The sequence below is a fragment of the Schistocerca americana genome, chromosome 1, assembly GCF_021461395.2.
Source record: "Schistocerca americana isolate TAMUIC-IGC-003095 chromosome 1, iqSchAmer2.1, whole genome shotgun sequence".
Taxonomy (NCBI): Eukaryota; Metazoa; Arthropoda; class Insecta; order Orthoptera; family Acrididae; genus Schistocerca; species Schistocerca americana.
The window spans coordinates 677,753,536-677,771,998 of record NC_060119.1 but is presented as its reverse complement, the minus strand read 5'-3'; the positions used below and the strand labels follow the sequence as shown (position 1 = coordinate 677,771,998).

Here is an 18,463-nt window from a genome sequence, read left to right as displayed (position 1 = left end):
AAAATGTCCAGACACTCTGTGACGAAAATGGTACTGAAACAGAGGATGACAGACTAAAGGCCGAAATACTAAATGTCTTTTTCCAAAGCTGTTTTACAGAGGAAGACTGCACTGTAGTTCCCTCTCTAGATTGTCACACAGATGACAAAATGGTAGATATCGAAACAGATGACAGACGGATAGGGAAACAATTAAAATCACTCAAAAGGGGAAAGGCCATTGGACCTGATGGGATATCAGTTTGATTTTACATAGAGTACGCGAAGGAACTTTCCCCCATTCTTGCAGCGGGGTACCACAGGTGTCTAGAAGAGCATAGCATTCCAAAGGATTGGAAAAGGGCAGGGCACAGGTCATCCACGTTTTCAAGAAGGGACGTTGAGCAGATGTGCAGAACTATAGACCTATATCTCTAACGTAAATCAGTTGTAGAATTTTTGGAACACGTATAATGTTCGAGTATAATGACTTTTCTGGAGACTAGAAATTTACTTTGTAGGAATCAGCATGGGTTTCGAAAAAGACGATTGTGTGAAACCCAGCTCGCACTATTCGTCCACGAGACTCAGAGGGACATAGACATGGGTTCCCAGGTAGATGCCGTGTTTCTTGACTTCCGCAAGGCATTAGATACAGTTTCCCACAGTCATTTAATGAACAAAGTAAGAGCATATGGACTATCAGAGCAATTGTGTGATTGGATTGAAGAGTTACTAGATAATAGAACGCAACATGTCATTCTCAATGGAAAGAAGTCTTCTGAAGTAAGAGCGAGTTCAGGTGTGCCGCAAGGGAGTGTCGTAGGACCATTGCTATTCACAATATACATAAATGACCTTGTGGATAACATCGGAAGTTCACTGAGGCTTTTTGTGGATGATGCTGTAGTATATAGAGAGGTTGTAACAATGGAAAACTGTACTGCAATGCAGGAGGATCTTCTACGAATTAACTCATGGCGCAGGGAATGGCAATTGAATCTCAATGTAGACAAGTGTAATGTGTTTCGAATACATAGAAAGAAAGATCCTCTACCATTTAGCTACAATATAGCAGGTCAGCAACTGGAGGTAGTTAATTCCATAAATTATCTGGGAGCAGGCATTGGGAGTGATTTAAAATAAAATGATCATACAAAGTTGATCGTCGGTAAAGCAGATGCCAGACAGGTTCATGGGAAGAATCCTAAGGAAATGCAATCCGAAAACAAAGGAAGTAGGTTACAGTACACTTGTTCGCCCACTGCTTGAATATTGCTCAACAGTGTGGGATATGTACCAGAGAGGGTTGATAGAAGAGATAGAGAAGATCCAACAGAGAGCAGAGTGCTTCATTACAGGATCATTTAGTAATCACGGAAGCATTACGGAGATGATAGATAAACTCCAGTGGAAGACTTTGCAGGAGAGACGCTCAGTAGCTCGATATGGGCTTTTGTTGAAGTTTCAAGAACATACCTTCACCGAGGAGTCAAGCAGTATATTGCTCCCTCCTACATATATCTCGCGAAGAGACCATGATGATAAAGTCAGAGAGATTAGAGCCCACACAGAGGCATACCTACAATCTTTCTTTTCACGAACAATACGAGACTGGAATAGAAGGGAGAACCGATACAGGTACTCGAAGTACCCTCCACCACACAACGTCAGGTGGCTTGCGGAGTATGGATATAGATGTAGTGTAGCTGTAATTCCGGCAGCATCACCCGATTTAATTCAACTACATTCCATTATCCTCGATTTGCTTTGGTTGATGTTCATCTTATATCCTCCTTTCAAGACACTGTCCATTCCGTTCAGCTGCTCTTCCAGCTCCTTTGCTGTCTCTGACAGAATTACAATGTCATCAGCAAACCTCAAAGTTTTTATTTCTTCACCATGGATTTTAATTCCTACTCCAAATTTTTCTTTTGTTTCCTTTATTGCTTGCTCAATATACAGATTGAATAACATCAGGGATAGGCTACAACCGTCTCACTCCGTTCCCAACCACTGCTTCCCTTTCATGCCCCTTGACTCTTATAACTGCCAACTGGTTTCTGTTCAAATTGTAAATAGCCTTTTGCTTTCTGTATTTTACCCCAGCCACCTTCAGAATTTGAAAGAGAGTATTCCAGTCAACATTATCAAAAGCTTTCTCTAAGTCTACAAATGCTAGAAACGTAGGTTTGCCTTTACTTAATCTATTTTCTAAGATAAGTCATAGGGTCAGTATTGCCTCATGTGGTCAAACATTTCTATGGAATCCAAACTGATCTTCCCCGAGGTCGGCTTCTAACAGTTTTTCAATTTGTCTGTACAGAATTTGTGTTAGTATTTTGCAGCCGTGGCTTATTAAACTGATAATTTGTTAATTTTCACATCTGTCAACACCTGCTTTCTTTGGGACTGGAATTATTATATTCTTCTTGAAGTCTGAGGTATTTTGCCTGTCTCATACATCTTGCTCACCAGATGGTAGAGTTTTGTCAGGGCTGGCTCTTCCAAGGCTATCAGTAGTTCTAATGGAATGTTGTCTATTCCCGGGGCCTTGTTTCAGCTTAGGTCTTTCAGTACTCTGTCAAACTCTTCACGTAGTATCATATGTCCCATTTCATCTTCATCTACATCCTCTTCCATTTCCATAATATTTCCATAATACTGTTTCCTTGTACAGACTCTCTATATACTAGTTTCACCTTTCTGCTTTCTGTTCTTTGCTTAGAACTGGGTTTCCATCTGAGCTCTTGATATTTGATATTCATACAAGTGGTTCTCCTTTCTCCAAAAGTCTCTCTAATTTTCCTGTAGGCAGTATCTATCTTAGCCCTAGTGAGATGTGCCTCTACATCATTACATTTGTCCTCAGCCGCCCTGCTTAGTCATTTTGCACTTCCTGTCGATCTCATTTTTTAGACATTTGTATTCCTTTTTGCCTGCTTCATTTACTGCATTTTTATAATTTTTCCTTTCATCAATTAAATTCAATATATCTTCTGTTACCCAAGGATTTCTACTAGCCATCGTCTTTTTACCTACTAGGTCCTCTGCTGCCTTCACTACTTCATCTCTCAAAGCTACCCATTCTTCTTCTACTGTATTTCTCTCCCTCATTCCTGTCAATCATTCCCTTATGCTCTCCCTAAAACTCACTACAACCTCTGGCTCTGTCAGTTTATCCAGGTCCCATCTCCTTAAGTTCCCACCTTTTTCAGCTTCTTTAGCTTTAGTCTACAGTTCATAACCAGGGTTGTGGTCAGAGTCCACATCTGCCCCTGGAAATGTCTTACAATTTAAAACCTGGTTCCTAAATCTCTATCTTACCATTAAATAATCTATCTGATAGCTTCTAGTATATCCAGGCTTCTTCCATGTATACAACCTTCTTTCATGATTCTTGAACCAAATGTTAGCTGTGATTAAATTATGCTCTGTGCAAAATTCTACCAGGCGGCTTCCTCTTTCATTTCTTACCCCCACTCCATATTCACCTACTACCTTTCCTTCTCTCCCTTTTCCTATTATCGAATTCCTGTCATCTATGACAATTAAATTTTCGTCTCCCTTCACTATCTGAATAATTTCTTTTATCTCATCATATGTTTCATCAATTTCTTTGTCAATTGCAGAGCTAGTTGGCATATAAACTTGTACTACTGTAGTAGGCGTGGGCTTCGTGTCTATCTTGGCCACAATAATGCGTTCACTACGCTGTTTGTAGTAGCTTACCCGCACTCCTTTTTTTTAATTCATTATTAAACCTACTCCTGCATTACCCCCATTTGATTTTGTATTTATAACCCTGTATTCACCTGACCAGAAGTCTTGTTCCTCCTGCCACCGATCTTCACTAATTTCCACTATATCTAACATGTTGTATAGGCACAGAAAAAACTTCCAGAGGCTAAATTTGCCCAGTAGTTCCAGGTGATATGAGCTGCAATGTTACCCACTTTTTGGGAGGGATGGTGTACTCTAAAGGAGTATGATTTTTATACACAGGACAGGAACCGAGCAAAAGCAAGTTATTTTGACCAGCTACTGGCCAAAAGCAGTGCTCATACAATAGCTGTAGTTCCCTTACATCCATTTTCCCACTACTGCTTGTTGTGATGTAGATATTTTCTAGTGCCATTACAAACAAAATGTCGCACAAGAGAAAGAATTGTTGGGGGCAAAGCACACCCAACTTCTCACAGCATAATAAATACCTTTCCAGCCAATTTACCATGCAGATTAACAGTCAGTATATTTGTGTACGAATGTGTTAAGGCATTGATTTTGATACAAATCTCTTGGTATTTCCAAGGTTCCTTTCATATGTATTTTATCTTCAAATCATGATCGGTGAGAGATGAAAACAAATTCCTGGTGAACGATGGGATAAGTTTGTTTATTTCATATACAAATTTTTGGGCCGACTTCGCAGTTTGCTTTGCATCATCAAATTGATGCTTTGTTTGCAATTTTGTCTTGTATCTTCCAATTCTGCAACACTGAAGTTATGCAATCATTCGCTGCTTCCTTGAAATCACTATGTCACCTGCAATTTGATGTGCATAGCATAGTAGGTCACTAGCATGCATATCCTGCAAATTATTTCGACCATCCTACAAACACACCAACATCAGTTTTTGTAACAAGTGCACTTTGTCCTCCTTTGAATATCCATAGTTTTTCTTACACACTACATGGTTATATTGATGTGATCTTGTTTGAGCTCTGTTAATAATTGTCTTTTTATTATCCTGCAGATGATCTTCAATGTACGTAATTATGTTTAGTTCCTGCTCCTTGGACAGTGATTGTTCTTTACTACATTTCACTGGAGATGGGATTTGTGGCTTCCTGTTCGACAAGGATGATTAATTACATGGCTCGTCACCTGCTTCGATATCACTTTCACTTGTTAGGCACATATCGTCATCATTGTACTCCTAACGTAAATTGTCCGCACAGTCGAGTGTATACGACACAACCCATTCCACTGAGTCATCTTGCAGAAACGCTAATATTTCAACTGTCAATTCTTTCTCACTCTGTGCAATTCCTTGTTTTCCTTTCTGACAAAATGTCAACTTTGGCAACTGTTGTTGTAGATGTAATGAAATGTTTGCTTTGTTTATCATTGCAGTTGCTCTGCGTTGCATCAACACCTTAGCATTGTATCACTGTTATGAGTTACTCATTAAGTAATCAGTTCAGCTGCACTACCTAGACTCATGCTAAGCTCACCGTACGATACCTCCAGTCCTGCTCCTTGTTGCCATTAGCAGCCAATATTTTGGTTGCACGGTAGACAATATACAGGGTGTCAAATGCCATAAACATCATTGGCATTTTGTGACCTTGCACTAAAGGGGTTCCTTGTAAGTCAGAGAATCACAAAGCTGTGAAATGATACTATTTGCTGGAAACACAAAAATGTGGATACCAAGAGCACATTTACCACCTCTGGAAGCAAGAATACACACACTTGAAGATAAGAGAACTACAACTAACTGATAAGAGACTGTTTATCAAAAGGAATGAAACGTAAAGAAATTCATAGAACCTGTGAAACAGAAGTAAAACAATCTCCTTTGGCACCAGCAACACTGCAGTCATGGAACAATTTGAACCTGATGAATAATGTGGTATGAACAAGAAGTCATTGATAAAATGCCCAGCAAATTGACCCAAAGACAAAAAGTAATTAAAGACAAAATTCTGGTACATGTGTCATCTAAAGTAGGAAACAGGGGCTTCTGACTTTGAAAACTGTCCACAGAAAAAAATGGCTTCACTGATGAAGGACATTAAAGTGGCCCTTGCAACTTTCCAAATATAACAATTGAAGAAATGAAACAGATCACCTGTAGTATAGCATTAACAGTAAAAGAAGAACTGGGGTTAATGCGGTCGGAACCTGCTGGAGAACTGACTGGGAAACCAAAGTAGAAAGTTCAGATGGAATCAAAAATCAAAAGCTAGAGATATGATGCAAGTAAGTTGAAGAACATGAACGAGAATAAACTGAATAACTGGAAGGCCAAAGAGTACCAGTTAAAAAAATATTGGCTGAATATGAGAAAAATTGAAGTATCTTTGGAAATTGTGAAGCAAGAAATAACTACAACAACCAGGATAATCAAAAGGTCCAAGGCCATTATATCAAGTACCGGCAAAATTAAACTTTTCAATCCAACCAGAGGAAGTTCTACCACAGTCGGAACCAGCAAGCTGACACAAAAGTTGAAAGTCAGAGAAACAACAGGATAGATTAAATACAGTTAGTGGTGGAGTATATATTGCTGTCAGAAGTAGTTTACCTTGCAACGAAATTGAAGTAGATAGTTCCTGCGAAATAGTGTGGGTAGAGGTTATTCATAACAATCAAACTAAACTATTAATTGGACTGTTTTATCAACCCTCGACTCAGAAGATATAGTTGCTGAACAGTTCAAAGAAAACTTGAGTCTCATTTCAAACAGGTAACCCACTCACACAACTATAGTCGGTGGCGACTTCAATCTACCCTCGATATGCTGGAAAAATTATACGTTGAAAGCCGGCAGCAGGCATAAAACATCAGCCGAATTTGTATTGAATGCTTTCTCAGAAAATTATTTTGAACAGTTAGTTCATGAACCCACTCAAAGCGTAAATGGTTGCGAAAGCATATTTGATCTCTTAGCAACAGATAATCCTGGACAAATGGGGAGTATCATGAAGACTACAGGAATTAGCGACCATGAGGCAGTTGTTGCTAGGCTGAATACTGTAACACCTACAACCATCAAAAAGAAATGCAAAGCACATCTTTTTAAAAAAGCTGATAAAAATGCTCTTAACGCCTTTTTAAGAGACAGTCCCCACTCCTTCCGATCTAATCACATAAGTGTAGAGAAGATGTGGAATGATTGCAAAAAGATAGTATTGACAGCAATTGAGAAATATACACCACATAAATTAATAAGTGATGGTACTTAACCTCCATGGTACACAAAATGGGTCAGATCGAAGTTGCAGAAGCAACAAAAAAAGCATGCCAAATTTAAAAGAATGCAAAATCCCCAAGATTGACAAAGTTTTGCAGAAGTTTGAAATATAGCGCATACTTCAATGAGAGATGCTTTTAATAATTTCCACATCAAAACTCTGCCTTGGAATCTGGCAGAAAACCCAAAGAGATTCTGGTCACACACAAAGCAAACAAGTGAGAAGACACAATCAATACCTTCACTGCGCAATAACAACGGTGAAGTCACTGATGAAAGTGCCACTAAAGCAGCGTTATTACACACGGTTTTCCGAAAATCCTGCACCAAAGACGATGAGGTAAATATTAGTGAATTCCAATCAAGAACCTTTGCCAAGATGAGAAACACAGAAGTAGATATCATCCATGTAGCAGAGCTGCTTAAATCACTTAATAAAGGCAAGGCCTCTGGTCCAGATTGTATACCAGTCATGTTCCTTTCAGAGTATGCTGATACAATAGCTCCATATTTAGTAATTACATATAACTGCTCGCTCACAGAAAGTTCCATACCTAAAGACTGGAAAATTGCTAAGGTCACACCAATACCCAAAAAGGAAAGTAGGAGTAATACACTGAATTACAGCCCCATATCACTAACGTTGATTTGCAATAGAGTTTTGAAACATTTAATGTGTTTGAACAATACGAAGTACCTCGAAGAAAATGATTTATTGACACACAGTCAGCACAGATTCAGAAAACATCGTTCTTGTTAAACACAACTAGCTCTATATACTCATCATCAAGTAACGAGTGCTATCGACAGGGGATGTCAAATTGATTCCATATTTTTAAATTTCCAGAAGGCTTTTGACACCATTCTTCACAAGTGTCTTCTAACCAAACTGCTTGCCTATGGAATATCACCTCAGTTGTGCGACTGGATTCAAGATTTCCTCTCAGAAAGCTCACAGTTCGTAGAAACAGACGGAAAATCATTGAGTAAAACAGAAGTAATATCCAGTGTTCCCCAAGGAAGTGTTATAGCCCCTCCACTGTTCCTCATCTATATTAAGAACACAGGAGACTATCTGAGTTGCCCTGTTAGATTGTTTGCAGATGATGCTATCATTTACCCTTGTGAAGTCATCAGATGATCAAAACGAATTTGCAAAATGATTTAGATAAGATACCTGTATGGTGCGAAAAGTGGCAATTGACCCTGAATAAACAAAAGTCTGAAGTTATTCACATGAGAACTAAAAGAAATCCACTAAATTTCGATTACACAGTAAGTCACACAAATCTTAAGGTTGTAAATTCAACTAAATACGTAGTGATTACAATTGCAAATAACCTAAATTGGAGCTATCACATAGATAATGTTGTGGGTAGAGCAAATCAAAGACTGTGATTCATCAGCAGAACACTTAGAAGGTGCAACAGCTCTACTAAAGAGGTTGCTTTCACCACACTTGTCCGCCCTATTCTGGAGTATTGTTGTGCGGTGTGGGATCCGCATCAGGTGGGTGGGCGGATGACATTGAAAAAGTTCAAAGAAGGGCAGCTTGCTTTGTACTATCGCGAAATAGGATAATATTGCTACAGACATGATACATGAATTGGTATGGCAATCATTAAAACATATGCGTTTTTTGTTGCGATAGACTCTTATGAAATTTCAATCACCTGTTTTCTCCTCCAATTGCAAGAACATTCTGTTTGCACCCACCTACATAGGGAGAAAGGACCATAATGATGAAATAAGAGAAATCAGGACTCGCACAGAAAAACTTAAGTGCTAGTTTTTCCTGTGTGCCGTATGAGAACAGAATGGTAGAGAGACAACTTCAAGGTGGTTCAATGAACCCTACGCCAGGCACTTTGTTGTGAACAGCAGAGTAATCATGTAGATGTAGATGAAGTTAGGACATTTGGCAGGATGGGATTGTGGCTAGTCATAGAAGAGGTCGCAGAAATCTGAATGTGGATCTAATGGCTGTCAGACAGTGGATAAAGAGATCTAGGTGTTTGGAAGATGGCATTTTTCGTTTAGAAGTTATTTGGAGGGCATTATGGAAGAGTGAGGGGAAAGTAGTTATATAACATTCTGATAATCATCTGTTGGCATGTTATTCTACTATTTTACCTACCAATGTAAATAGTAAATTGTCTTTCACATATTCTTGGTCATTCAAAAGGGTTTTCTTTTCAGATTTGGTTTATTGTATATAATAATTTTTTTGTGATTTTATATGATTCTTTTACTGTTTATTTTGATTATTCTCAAGAGGTTGGGTTGTAATTATGTTTTCTGAGATGCTCTGCAAATGTGGAGCGATTTGTTCAAATGATGAGGAATGCATATTTCAGCTGGAAAAATGAACAATTGTAAATAATAAATCATGACAGTAACAATTACAATGTGAACTGTTTCCTAATCTACAAGTACTGCATATAAAAACAGAAATCTATTATGCCAGATTAAATCTACTTACTGTTAAAGGCAAAATGCAACTGGATTGTAAAAAAAATATACAGTGTAGCAAGAAAAAGGCACTTCAATTTATGAAACAAATATTTACACACATGCTGCAAATAATCACCAAGTAAACAAATTTGTCATGGTATAATGTTTGCAGATACTTGTGGCAATTAATATTCTCAGAGAACACATTAACTTTTAAGAACCTGATAATGGGATCATGTCTTTCTGAAACATGTTGTGATTTTAGATTAAATAAAGCACTCATCTGGACAACTGGGCATCAGTATTCCACACTGATACATTACTAAACGAAAATAAATAAATAAACAAAATATGCCAAAGTTGGAATGCAATATGTACTTCACTATGCTCAAGGAAATTGGCTGAATTTATTAATATTAAAAAAATACTCTCAATGCTCTAATGAAAATCACTTTACACAGACACCTTGCAACAATGCCAGGAAAGAGTTAAATTAATCCACTAGTCAATACCTGTTTCGAAGACAACCGAGGGTCCCTGGAGTACAGGCGTACTTCCCAATTGCCAGGAGCACAAGGATTTAGGCTTTCTACCAAAGTTCTCAATGCTCCGAACTGTGTAGGAGAAAACTGGTAAGCCAGAGTCAAATGTAAGGACTTCACGTGTGGTTCCATACTGACAGCTGGAAAAAGATAAATAACTGTACAATTGTAAATACAATAAGACTATGCAGAGTATACGCTAGCAAAAAAAGGTTTTCAGGAAGTCATAACCAAAAAAATAAAACATGCACCAGAATGGAACTGAGGGAGGGAAAGCAAGCAGTATTTTCACATTAATCTAAATACACGCCAATTGGGCACAAGAGTATTCAGTGAACACATTTCTACTCTTATAAATAATTACAATGTATAAGGGATTGATTATCAGTTCAAAACCTTGACAACCAAGTTATTGTGGTGGCATTCAGCCTGAAGACTGATTTGATGCAGCTCTCCATTCTACTCTATCCTGTGGGAGCCTCTTCATCTCTGGGTAACTACTACAACCTACATCCTTCTGAATCTGCTTACTGTATTCATCTCTTGGTCTCCCTCTATGATTATCTCTCCCCCCCCCCCCCCTCCCACACACACACACACACACACACACACACACACACACACACACACACACACTTCCATCCAATACTAAATTGGTGATCCCTTGATGCCCCAGAATGTGTCCTACGAACCTATCCCTCCTATTAGTCAAGTTGTGCCACAAATTTCTCTTCTCCCCAATTCTTTTCAGTACCTCCTCATTAGTTACATGATCTACCCATCTAATCTTCAGTATTCTTCTGTAGAACCACATTTCAGAAGCTTCTATTCTCTTCTTGTCGAAACAAGTTATCATCATGTTTCACTTCCACACATGGTTACACTCCATACAAACACTTTCAGAAAGGGCTTCCTGACACTTGAATCTATACTCGATGTTAAATTTCTCTTCTTCAGAAATGCTTTTCTTGACTGCCAGTCTACACTTTATGTCCTCTCTACTTCAACCATCATCAGTTATTTAGCTGCCCAAATAGCAAAACTCATCTACTACTTTAAGTGTCTCCTTTTCTAATTCCCACAGTATCATCTGATTTAAACTGACTACAGTCCATTATCTTTGTTTTGCTTTTGTTGATGTTTATCTTATATCCTCCTTTCAAGACATTTTCCATTCCATTCAACTGCTCTTCCAAGTCCTTTGCTATCTCTGACAGAATTACAATGTAATCAGCAAATCTCAAAGTTCTTATTTCTTCTCCCTAGACTTTAATTCCTACTCCAAATTTTTCTTCTATTTCCATTAGTTTTTGCTCAATATACAGACTGAATAATGTCAGGGACAGGCTACAACTGTGTCTCACTCCCTTCTCAATCACTGCTTTCCTTTCATGCCCCTTGACTCTTGTAACTGCCATCTGGTTTCTTTACAAATTGCAAATAGCCTTTCGCTCCATGTATTTTATCCTTCATATCTTCAGAATTTTAAAGAAATTATTCCAGTCAACATTATCAAAAGCTTTCTCTAAGTCTACAAATACTACAAATGTAGGTTTGCCTTTCCTTAACCTATCTTCTAAGAGAAGTTGTGGGGTCAGTATTGCCTCACATGTTCTACATTTCTCTGGAGCCCAAACTGATCTTCCCCGAAGTTGGCTTCTACCAGTTTCTCAATTCTTCTGTAAAGAGTTTGTGTTATTATTTGCAACTGTGACTCATTAAGCTAATAGTTCAGTAATTTTCAAAACTATCAGCACCAGATTTCTTTGGAAATGGAATGATTATATTCTTTTTGAAGTCTGATGGAATGTCACCTACTTTGAGGGCCTTGGTTCAACTAACGTCTTTCAGTGTGCTCTGTCAAATACTTCTCGCAATATCATCTCTCCCATCTCATGTTCATCTACGTCCTCTCCCCTTTCTATAATATTCCTTTAAAGTTAGTGTCCTTTGAATGGAACCTCTATATACTCCTCCAAACTTTCAGGTTTCTCTTCTTTGCTTAGGACTGGTTTTTCATCTGAGCTCTTGCTATTTAAACAGCTGCTTCTCTTTTCTCATAGACGTTTGTATTCACTTTCACCTGCTTCATTTACCACATTTTTATATTTACTGCTTTCATCAATTAAATTCATTATCTCCTGTGATATCCAAGGATTTCCAGTAGGCCTTGGCTTTTTACCTTATTGATCCTCTGCTGCCTAACTCTTTCATCTACTGCATTTCTTTCCCCTGTTCTAGTCAATCATTGCCTAATGCTCCCTCTGAAAAACTCTACAACCTCTGGTTCTTTCAGTTTGTCCAGGTCCTATCTCCTTAAATTCCTACCTTTCTGTAGGTTCTTCAGTTTTAATCTGCAGTTCCTAATCAATAAATTGTGGCCCAAGACCACATCTGCCCTGGAAATGTCTTACAATTTAAAATCTGATTCCTAAGTCTCTGACTTACCACTATATAAATCAATCTCAAACCTCTTGGTACCTTCAGGTCTCTCTCACATATACACCCTTCTTAAACCAAGTGTTAGCTATGATTAAATTATGCCCTGTGCAGAATTCTACCAGACTGCTTCCTCTTTCATTCCTTCCCCCTCCCCCCATCAATATTTACTTAGTACTTTTCCTTCTCTACCTTTTCCTACTATTGAATTCCAGTCACTCATGACTATTAAATTTTTGACTCCCTTAACTATCTGAATAATTTATTTTATCTCATCATACATTTCCTCAATCTCCTCCTCATCTGCTGAGCTAGTTGGCATATAAACTTGTACTACAGTAGTGGGTGTGGGCTTCTTGTCTATCTTGGCTACAATAATGTGTCCAGTATGCTGTTTGTAGTAGGTTATCCATGCTCCTATTTTTTTTAATTTATTATTAAATGTACTCCTACATTACCCCTATTCGATTTTGTATTTATAAACCTCTATTCATCTGACCAGAAGTTCTCTTCCTCCTGCCACCAAACTTCACTAACTCCCACTATATCTCACTTTAATCTATCCATTTCTCTTTTTAAAGTAACCTCCCTGTCCAATAAAGGGATCTACCATTCCACACTCCAATTTGTAGGACATCAGTTTTGTTTCGCCTGATAACGACATCCTCCTGAGTAGTCCCCACCCACAGATCCAAATAGAGTAATATTTTAGCTCCAGAATATTTTACACAAGAGGATTTCATCAACATTTAACCATGCAATAGAGCTGCATGCCTTCGGGAAAAATTACAACTGTAGTTTCCTTATGCTTTCAGCCGTTCGCATCATTGGCACAGAACGGCTGTTTTGGTTGATAACATAAGGCCAGATCAGTCAACCATAAAGACTGTTTTGCCCCTGCAACTTCTGAGAAGGGTGCTGCCCCTCTTCAGGAACCACACATTTGTCTGGCCTCTCAACAGATATCCCTCAATTGTGGTTGCACCTACGGTACAGCTATCTGTATCACTGAGGCATGAAGGCCTTCCTACCAGTGGCAAGATCCACGGTTCACTGGGGGGAGGGGGGGGGGGGGTTGACAGGAGGGGAGGCGGCCCTTGACACCTATACAAAAACAGATATATTAACTTGCAGTAAATTCCAAGGTGATATATATTCCCAAAAAGAAGGGGGTAAGTAGGTTTTTGTTTTTCTACTTGTGCACATGTTGAAAAAACAAAATAATGTGCACATATATTACCACGCCTACAGAAACTTTGGTTGCGGCTACAATAATGTTTTTCTGTGAAGCACTTACAGGCTTTGAAAACTAAAACTGCCATCTGCATAGTACAGTAGGCACAGTGTACCAGCTGAACAATCTGGACTGGGATTATCCTTAGACTTGACTAAAAAGAGAAACTGTTGCAATATAGAACAATGTGGTATGACAACCATTCAATCAATATGATGATGTGCTACTCAAATGGTAGTAATTAGTTACACACTTAATGCATCACTTTAACAATGTACTTTTTAAAACAAAAGTATGTTAATTTTGGACCCTTACATTATAAATTACAAATCCGTCTGTTAGTAAGTTTCACACTGATAATATTCTGTAAAGTTGGGGAGCATAATAGACTGTACTAAAGTTGTGCATCTCTGGAAAAGTAAAATTTTAAGTTAGTCACACCTGTGATTCTAGGAAGGCATACACATTCCAAATTCCATCTATCAGTTGACCATTTGATTATGGAAACCACAACATTCTTTGCACATGAAAATCCTTTCCCTGGGCCAAAATACTAGCAGCAAGCAATATGTTACAATATTTGTATATTTCTGTTGTTGTTGTATATAAGCAATGTTCTGCCTTGCAATGATACAATGGTAAAAGTTATTCTTTTTGATAAAGGGAGCATCACAATCTAATTTACAACATACAAACCTATATAAAGATTTATAAGTGAAAATTTTGTTACAATTATTGATGCCTTGTTTTCTTTTTATCATCATTGTACTTAGAAGTAACATGCTGCATACAGCTGTGTATTAACCAGGATAACTGCGACTCAAAAAAACTAAGTATTGATAACAACTGAATTAGAAACTGTATATTACAGGCAGTCTTAAACAATTTTGGGTCTGCAGTTTTTTATAGATTTTCATAATGAAATTTCAAAGGTAGATCATTGTGCATATTTGACATGTTCTACATTAGAGGGGTATTAAGAGAGCATCATTCTAGACTACGCAAATAACAAGCTAACAAACTGCCATTAAGCTGCCACCATTCAATCAACTGCTACAATTCATGGAAATTTCCTGTATCTCAAGTAGGTTAGTAACAGACTACTGAAAAGTCTTGGCTGTTATACAACTGACTGAATGATGAGATTGTACAGCTGAGTCACTGAGCAGTCGACTGTCACATAAACAAGACTGAAAACATTGCTGAGCTTCCGATAATGCTCTTCTTCAGAGCTAAAAATACGAAACGCAAATACGTACATACATGCACATCACCTCCATGTGGTAGAGAAGGGGCAAAGTTTGTCTCACAAGCAATTAATGAAGCAGGGACCGAATGTCTCTTTAGATAAGGAGATCCCTTTTGCCAAGTGCCAACAGCCTCCTTCGATGCGTGAGTGGGGCACTCTCTCTATCTTGGAGTGGGAAATCGCTTGTAAAGGTGGATAAGCCTGGCAAGGATATTGGCATAGCATAAAGAATGCAAGGGGAAATTACTGCACTAAAAACCCATATGGTATCCCTGGTCCCATTGAACTGTGCTCTCAACTACGGTTGTTCCTGAGAAGAAATATGCTGGCATAGGTCCACACAACTGGATATCTGGGTGGGCACGTAACTGGAATAACTGTGCACTGAATTAAATCAAGAGAAAAAGAGGAAATGGAGAAACATCTCTATTGAGGACTGCTGCATGGAATATGGAAACAAATAATAAGGAAGCAAAATTAGAATACATGAAGAAAGAAATGGAGGGATGTAATATCATTCTTTTAGGGTTAAGCAAGGGGCAGTTGGAAGGAGGAGGAGAATTTATGTCCGGAGAGTAAGAGGAGGAGGAGGAGGAGGAGGAGGAGGAGGAGGAGGTGGTGGTGGTGGTGGTGGTTTATTTGTCCAGAGACAATGTACGCTGCAAGGATTTTGTCAGAAAATACATAGCATAATAAACAAACAAACAAACAAACACACACACACACACACACACACACACACACACACAAACACACACAGGAAGTACAGTATCTCATGCAATACAATGGTGCATAGTAAAATACACAATATTACATCCAAAACTAGACACACATCTTTGATTAATTATGCAAATGAACGAAAAAGATATTTTATATGCAATACTTAGTAGTATTTATATATGCAATACTTAGTTGAATTTATATACAAATACATAATAGTCATAAGGCATTTGTTCAAAATATTCATTCAGATCATAGTAAACACTCGACTGAAGACAGTATTGACACTGACTGCAGCATATAATGTACGAATATAGTTACTTGCTACTAGGTTATTGCAGGTATTCATTTACACTGTAATAGCAGCTGGTCATTAAAAATTTGAATATTGCTTCCTTAAATGAAAACCATTTTTTAAAATTTCTTTTATCTGTGTCGGAAGTTTATTATACAACTGAATACCTTGAATGTTTGTTTGTTTTTGTGCTAAAGCCTTGTTTACTACTTTTATATGAATACATTCCTGTATTGTATGAAGGCATATCTCAGCCAGTTTTGAAACTGTCAGTGTACCTTTTTTATTAATTACATTGTTCATATATAAAGGCATGGTAAGGGTAGAATATTTAGTTGTTCAAATATGTGCTTGGATTGTGTTAGCCTTGACCTGTTGGTTATTAGGCTTAACAGCTTGTTTTTGTAGTGTGAAGATGGTTTCTATACTTGTCTTGTTATGGCCCAAGGAAGTGAGGCCATAGATAATAACAGAATGGATACAAGAAAAGCAAACAATTCTGCTACACTGTCTACTACACACAATACTAATTACACTTAATGCACGGCAGGCAGAACTTAACTTGTTAGTGATGCAGAGGAGGGGCTCTTTCCAGTCTACGGACACCTAAAAATTTTGTAACAGCTACCACTTCTTCATTTTGTATTCTATCTGACTTTGTTTTCCTGTAATGCTTATAATTAGTTTCTGAAATATTTATAGTTAACTTGTTCATTTCAAACCAATTATGTAAATATTCCAAAACTCTAGTTGCAGATTTTGCCAATATCTGGTATATATCAGTTAAACAACATTTGTACCACCAGCAAACCGGGTTATGTGAGTATCATTGATTGGAATCTTGATGACAATTATATAATAAGAAATAAGAGAGGTCTTAGAATACTTCCCTGTGGTGCCTCTATTGGTATGGTCTGCAACTCTGATCTATAACCAACACTTTAGTTTTTAATGTTGGCTGAGGTAATTTCTGCTACCTGTCTCCTGTTATGGAAATAAGACTGAGACTATTTTTTTGCACTTCCTTGTGTACCAGGAGCCTCCAATTTGTCTAGCAAGATATCATGTTGGACACTATTCAAAATCCTTTGTTAAGTCCAAGTTTATTCCTATTGTACTGCTGTTTGTCTAATCCCATTCAATATTATCAGTGAACTGATTCTGTACCCAAGTCTTTGTGAAGACCATGTTGGTTTAGACACAAGAGAGAGAATTTTTCAAGGAAATTTATAATCCTGTGTTTCTTGACTGCCTCTACTACTTTTGAAAATACTGATAACAAAGCTACTGGTCTATAGTCTCCCATTTCACATATACTTCCCTTTTTATACAATAGTTTTATTTCTGAAATTTTTAATCTTTGGGAAAACACTCCTTCTCACACTTTTTATACACTGGTTTTATTTTTGAAAATTTTAAACTATGTGGAAACACTCCTTTCTGATAATGATAAAAATACTTCTGATGTGGAGAGTGGTTCTGATGTGAAATTGGCACAATTTATTATGACTGAATCAGATACTTCATCAGTCCCTAAAGACATTTTGTTCTTCATCATTTTTATTATTCTTAAACTTCTGAGTTATTTGTAGGCTGTAGCAATACTGAATTATTACAAAGGATCAGAAATGAAGGAAAATGAGGACAAGGTTGTATACAGGAAACATCTGTACAAAAACGTAGTGAGGGTTATTCCAGTGAGTGGCAGAGGGTTAGCAGTGAAGCTGAAGAGCAACTCTGTGGCTACATTGATTATTCATGTTTAATGCCAACATCAGATGCAAGAAAAGATGAAGTGGACGAAAAGATACGAAAAATTCTATTTTTGCAACTGAATTTATTTGCGCGCGCTCAAAAACACACACACACACACACACACACATACACACACACACACACAGATGGATTTTTCTTATCTATATGATAAAAAATAATTGATAATACTTGGTTTAAGCACCGTAAGCAGAGACTACACACATGGAAAGCTCTGACTGTGTATGAAACAGGCTCTTTTATAATCAACGAGGGATTCAAAACCAACATTAAGATGGCAAAATCCTTTCCATGTGCAGATGCCAACTCGGATCATAACTGACTCATAGGAGATACTAGGACAAGATTAAAGTTCAGTAAGCAGAGTACAACACATAAGAAAATGGAATGTTGGGGAACTGAAGACTGGGGACTTCAAGAAACAGTACATTCACTACGTGGAAAATAAACTGGAACATGTAAGGAGAAGCACAGAACTCACTGAAGAGTGGAATACCATTAGAAATGCAATGTTGGAAGCATTAGATACAGAAATTGGAGACATAAAAAGAAAAAGAAATAAGAAAGAGTGGAAAACATGATGTATGTTGGGTAAAATTTATGGATATAGGAAGTGGAAAAACTAATATTTGGAAGAAAGAAAGAAACTGTACAGAACACTGAACAATGAACAACAAAGTTAACTGACCAGGCTACAGAGAATTCAGTGAAGAAACAATGTGAGGAAATATAAAGATAAGAAAACAAAGGAAAACAGGACGAAACGTATAGAACACTGAAATCCTTTACATGAAGA

General features: G+C 37.7%; 1 protein-coding gene across 4 annotated transcripts in view; it reads right to left on the bottom strand.

Annotated features, from left to right (window-relative positions):
• Nucleotides 1–18,463, bottom strand: part of LOC124608858 (protein UBASH3A homolog) — a 257,494-nt gene that overhangs the window by 177,236 nt on the left and 61,795 nt on the right. For all 4 annotated transcript variants that reach the window (XM_047140020.1, XM_047140022.1, XM_047140023.1 and 1 more), the window contains one exon: nucleotides 9,928–10,097. In XM_047140020.1, the coding sequence (XP_046995976.1) occupies nucleotides 9,928–10,097 (170 nt within the window). The remainder of the gene's footprint in view (nucleotides 1–9,927; nucleotides 10,098–18,463) is intronic.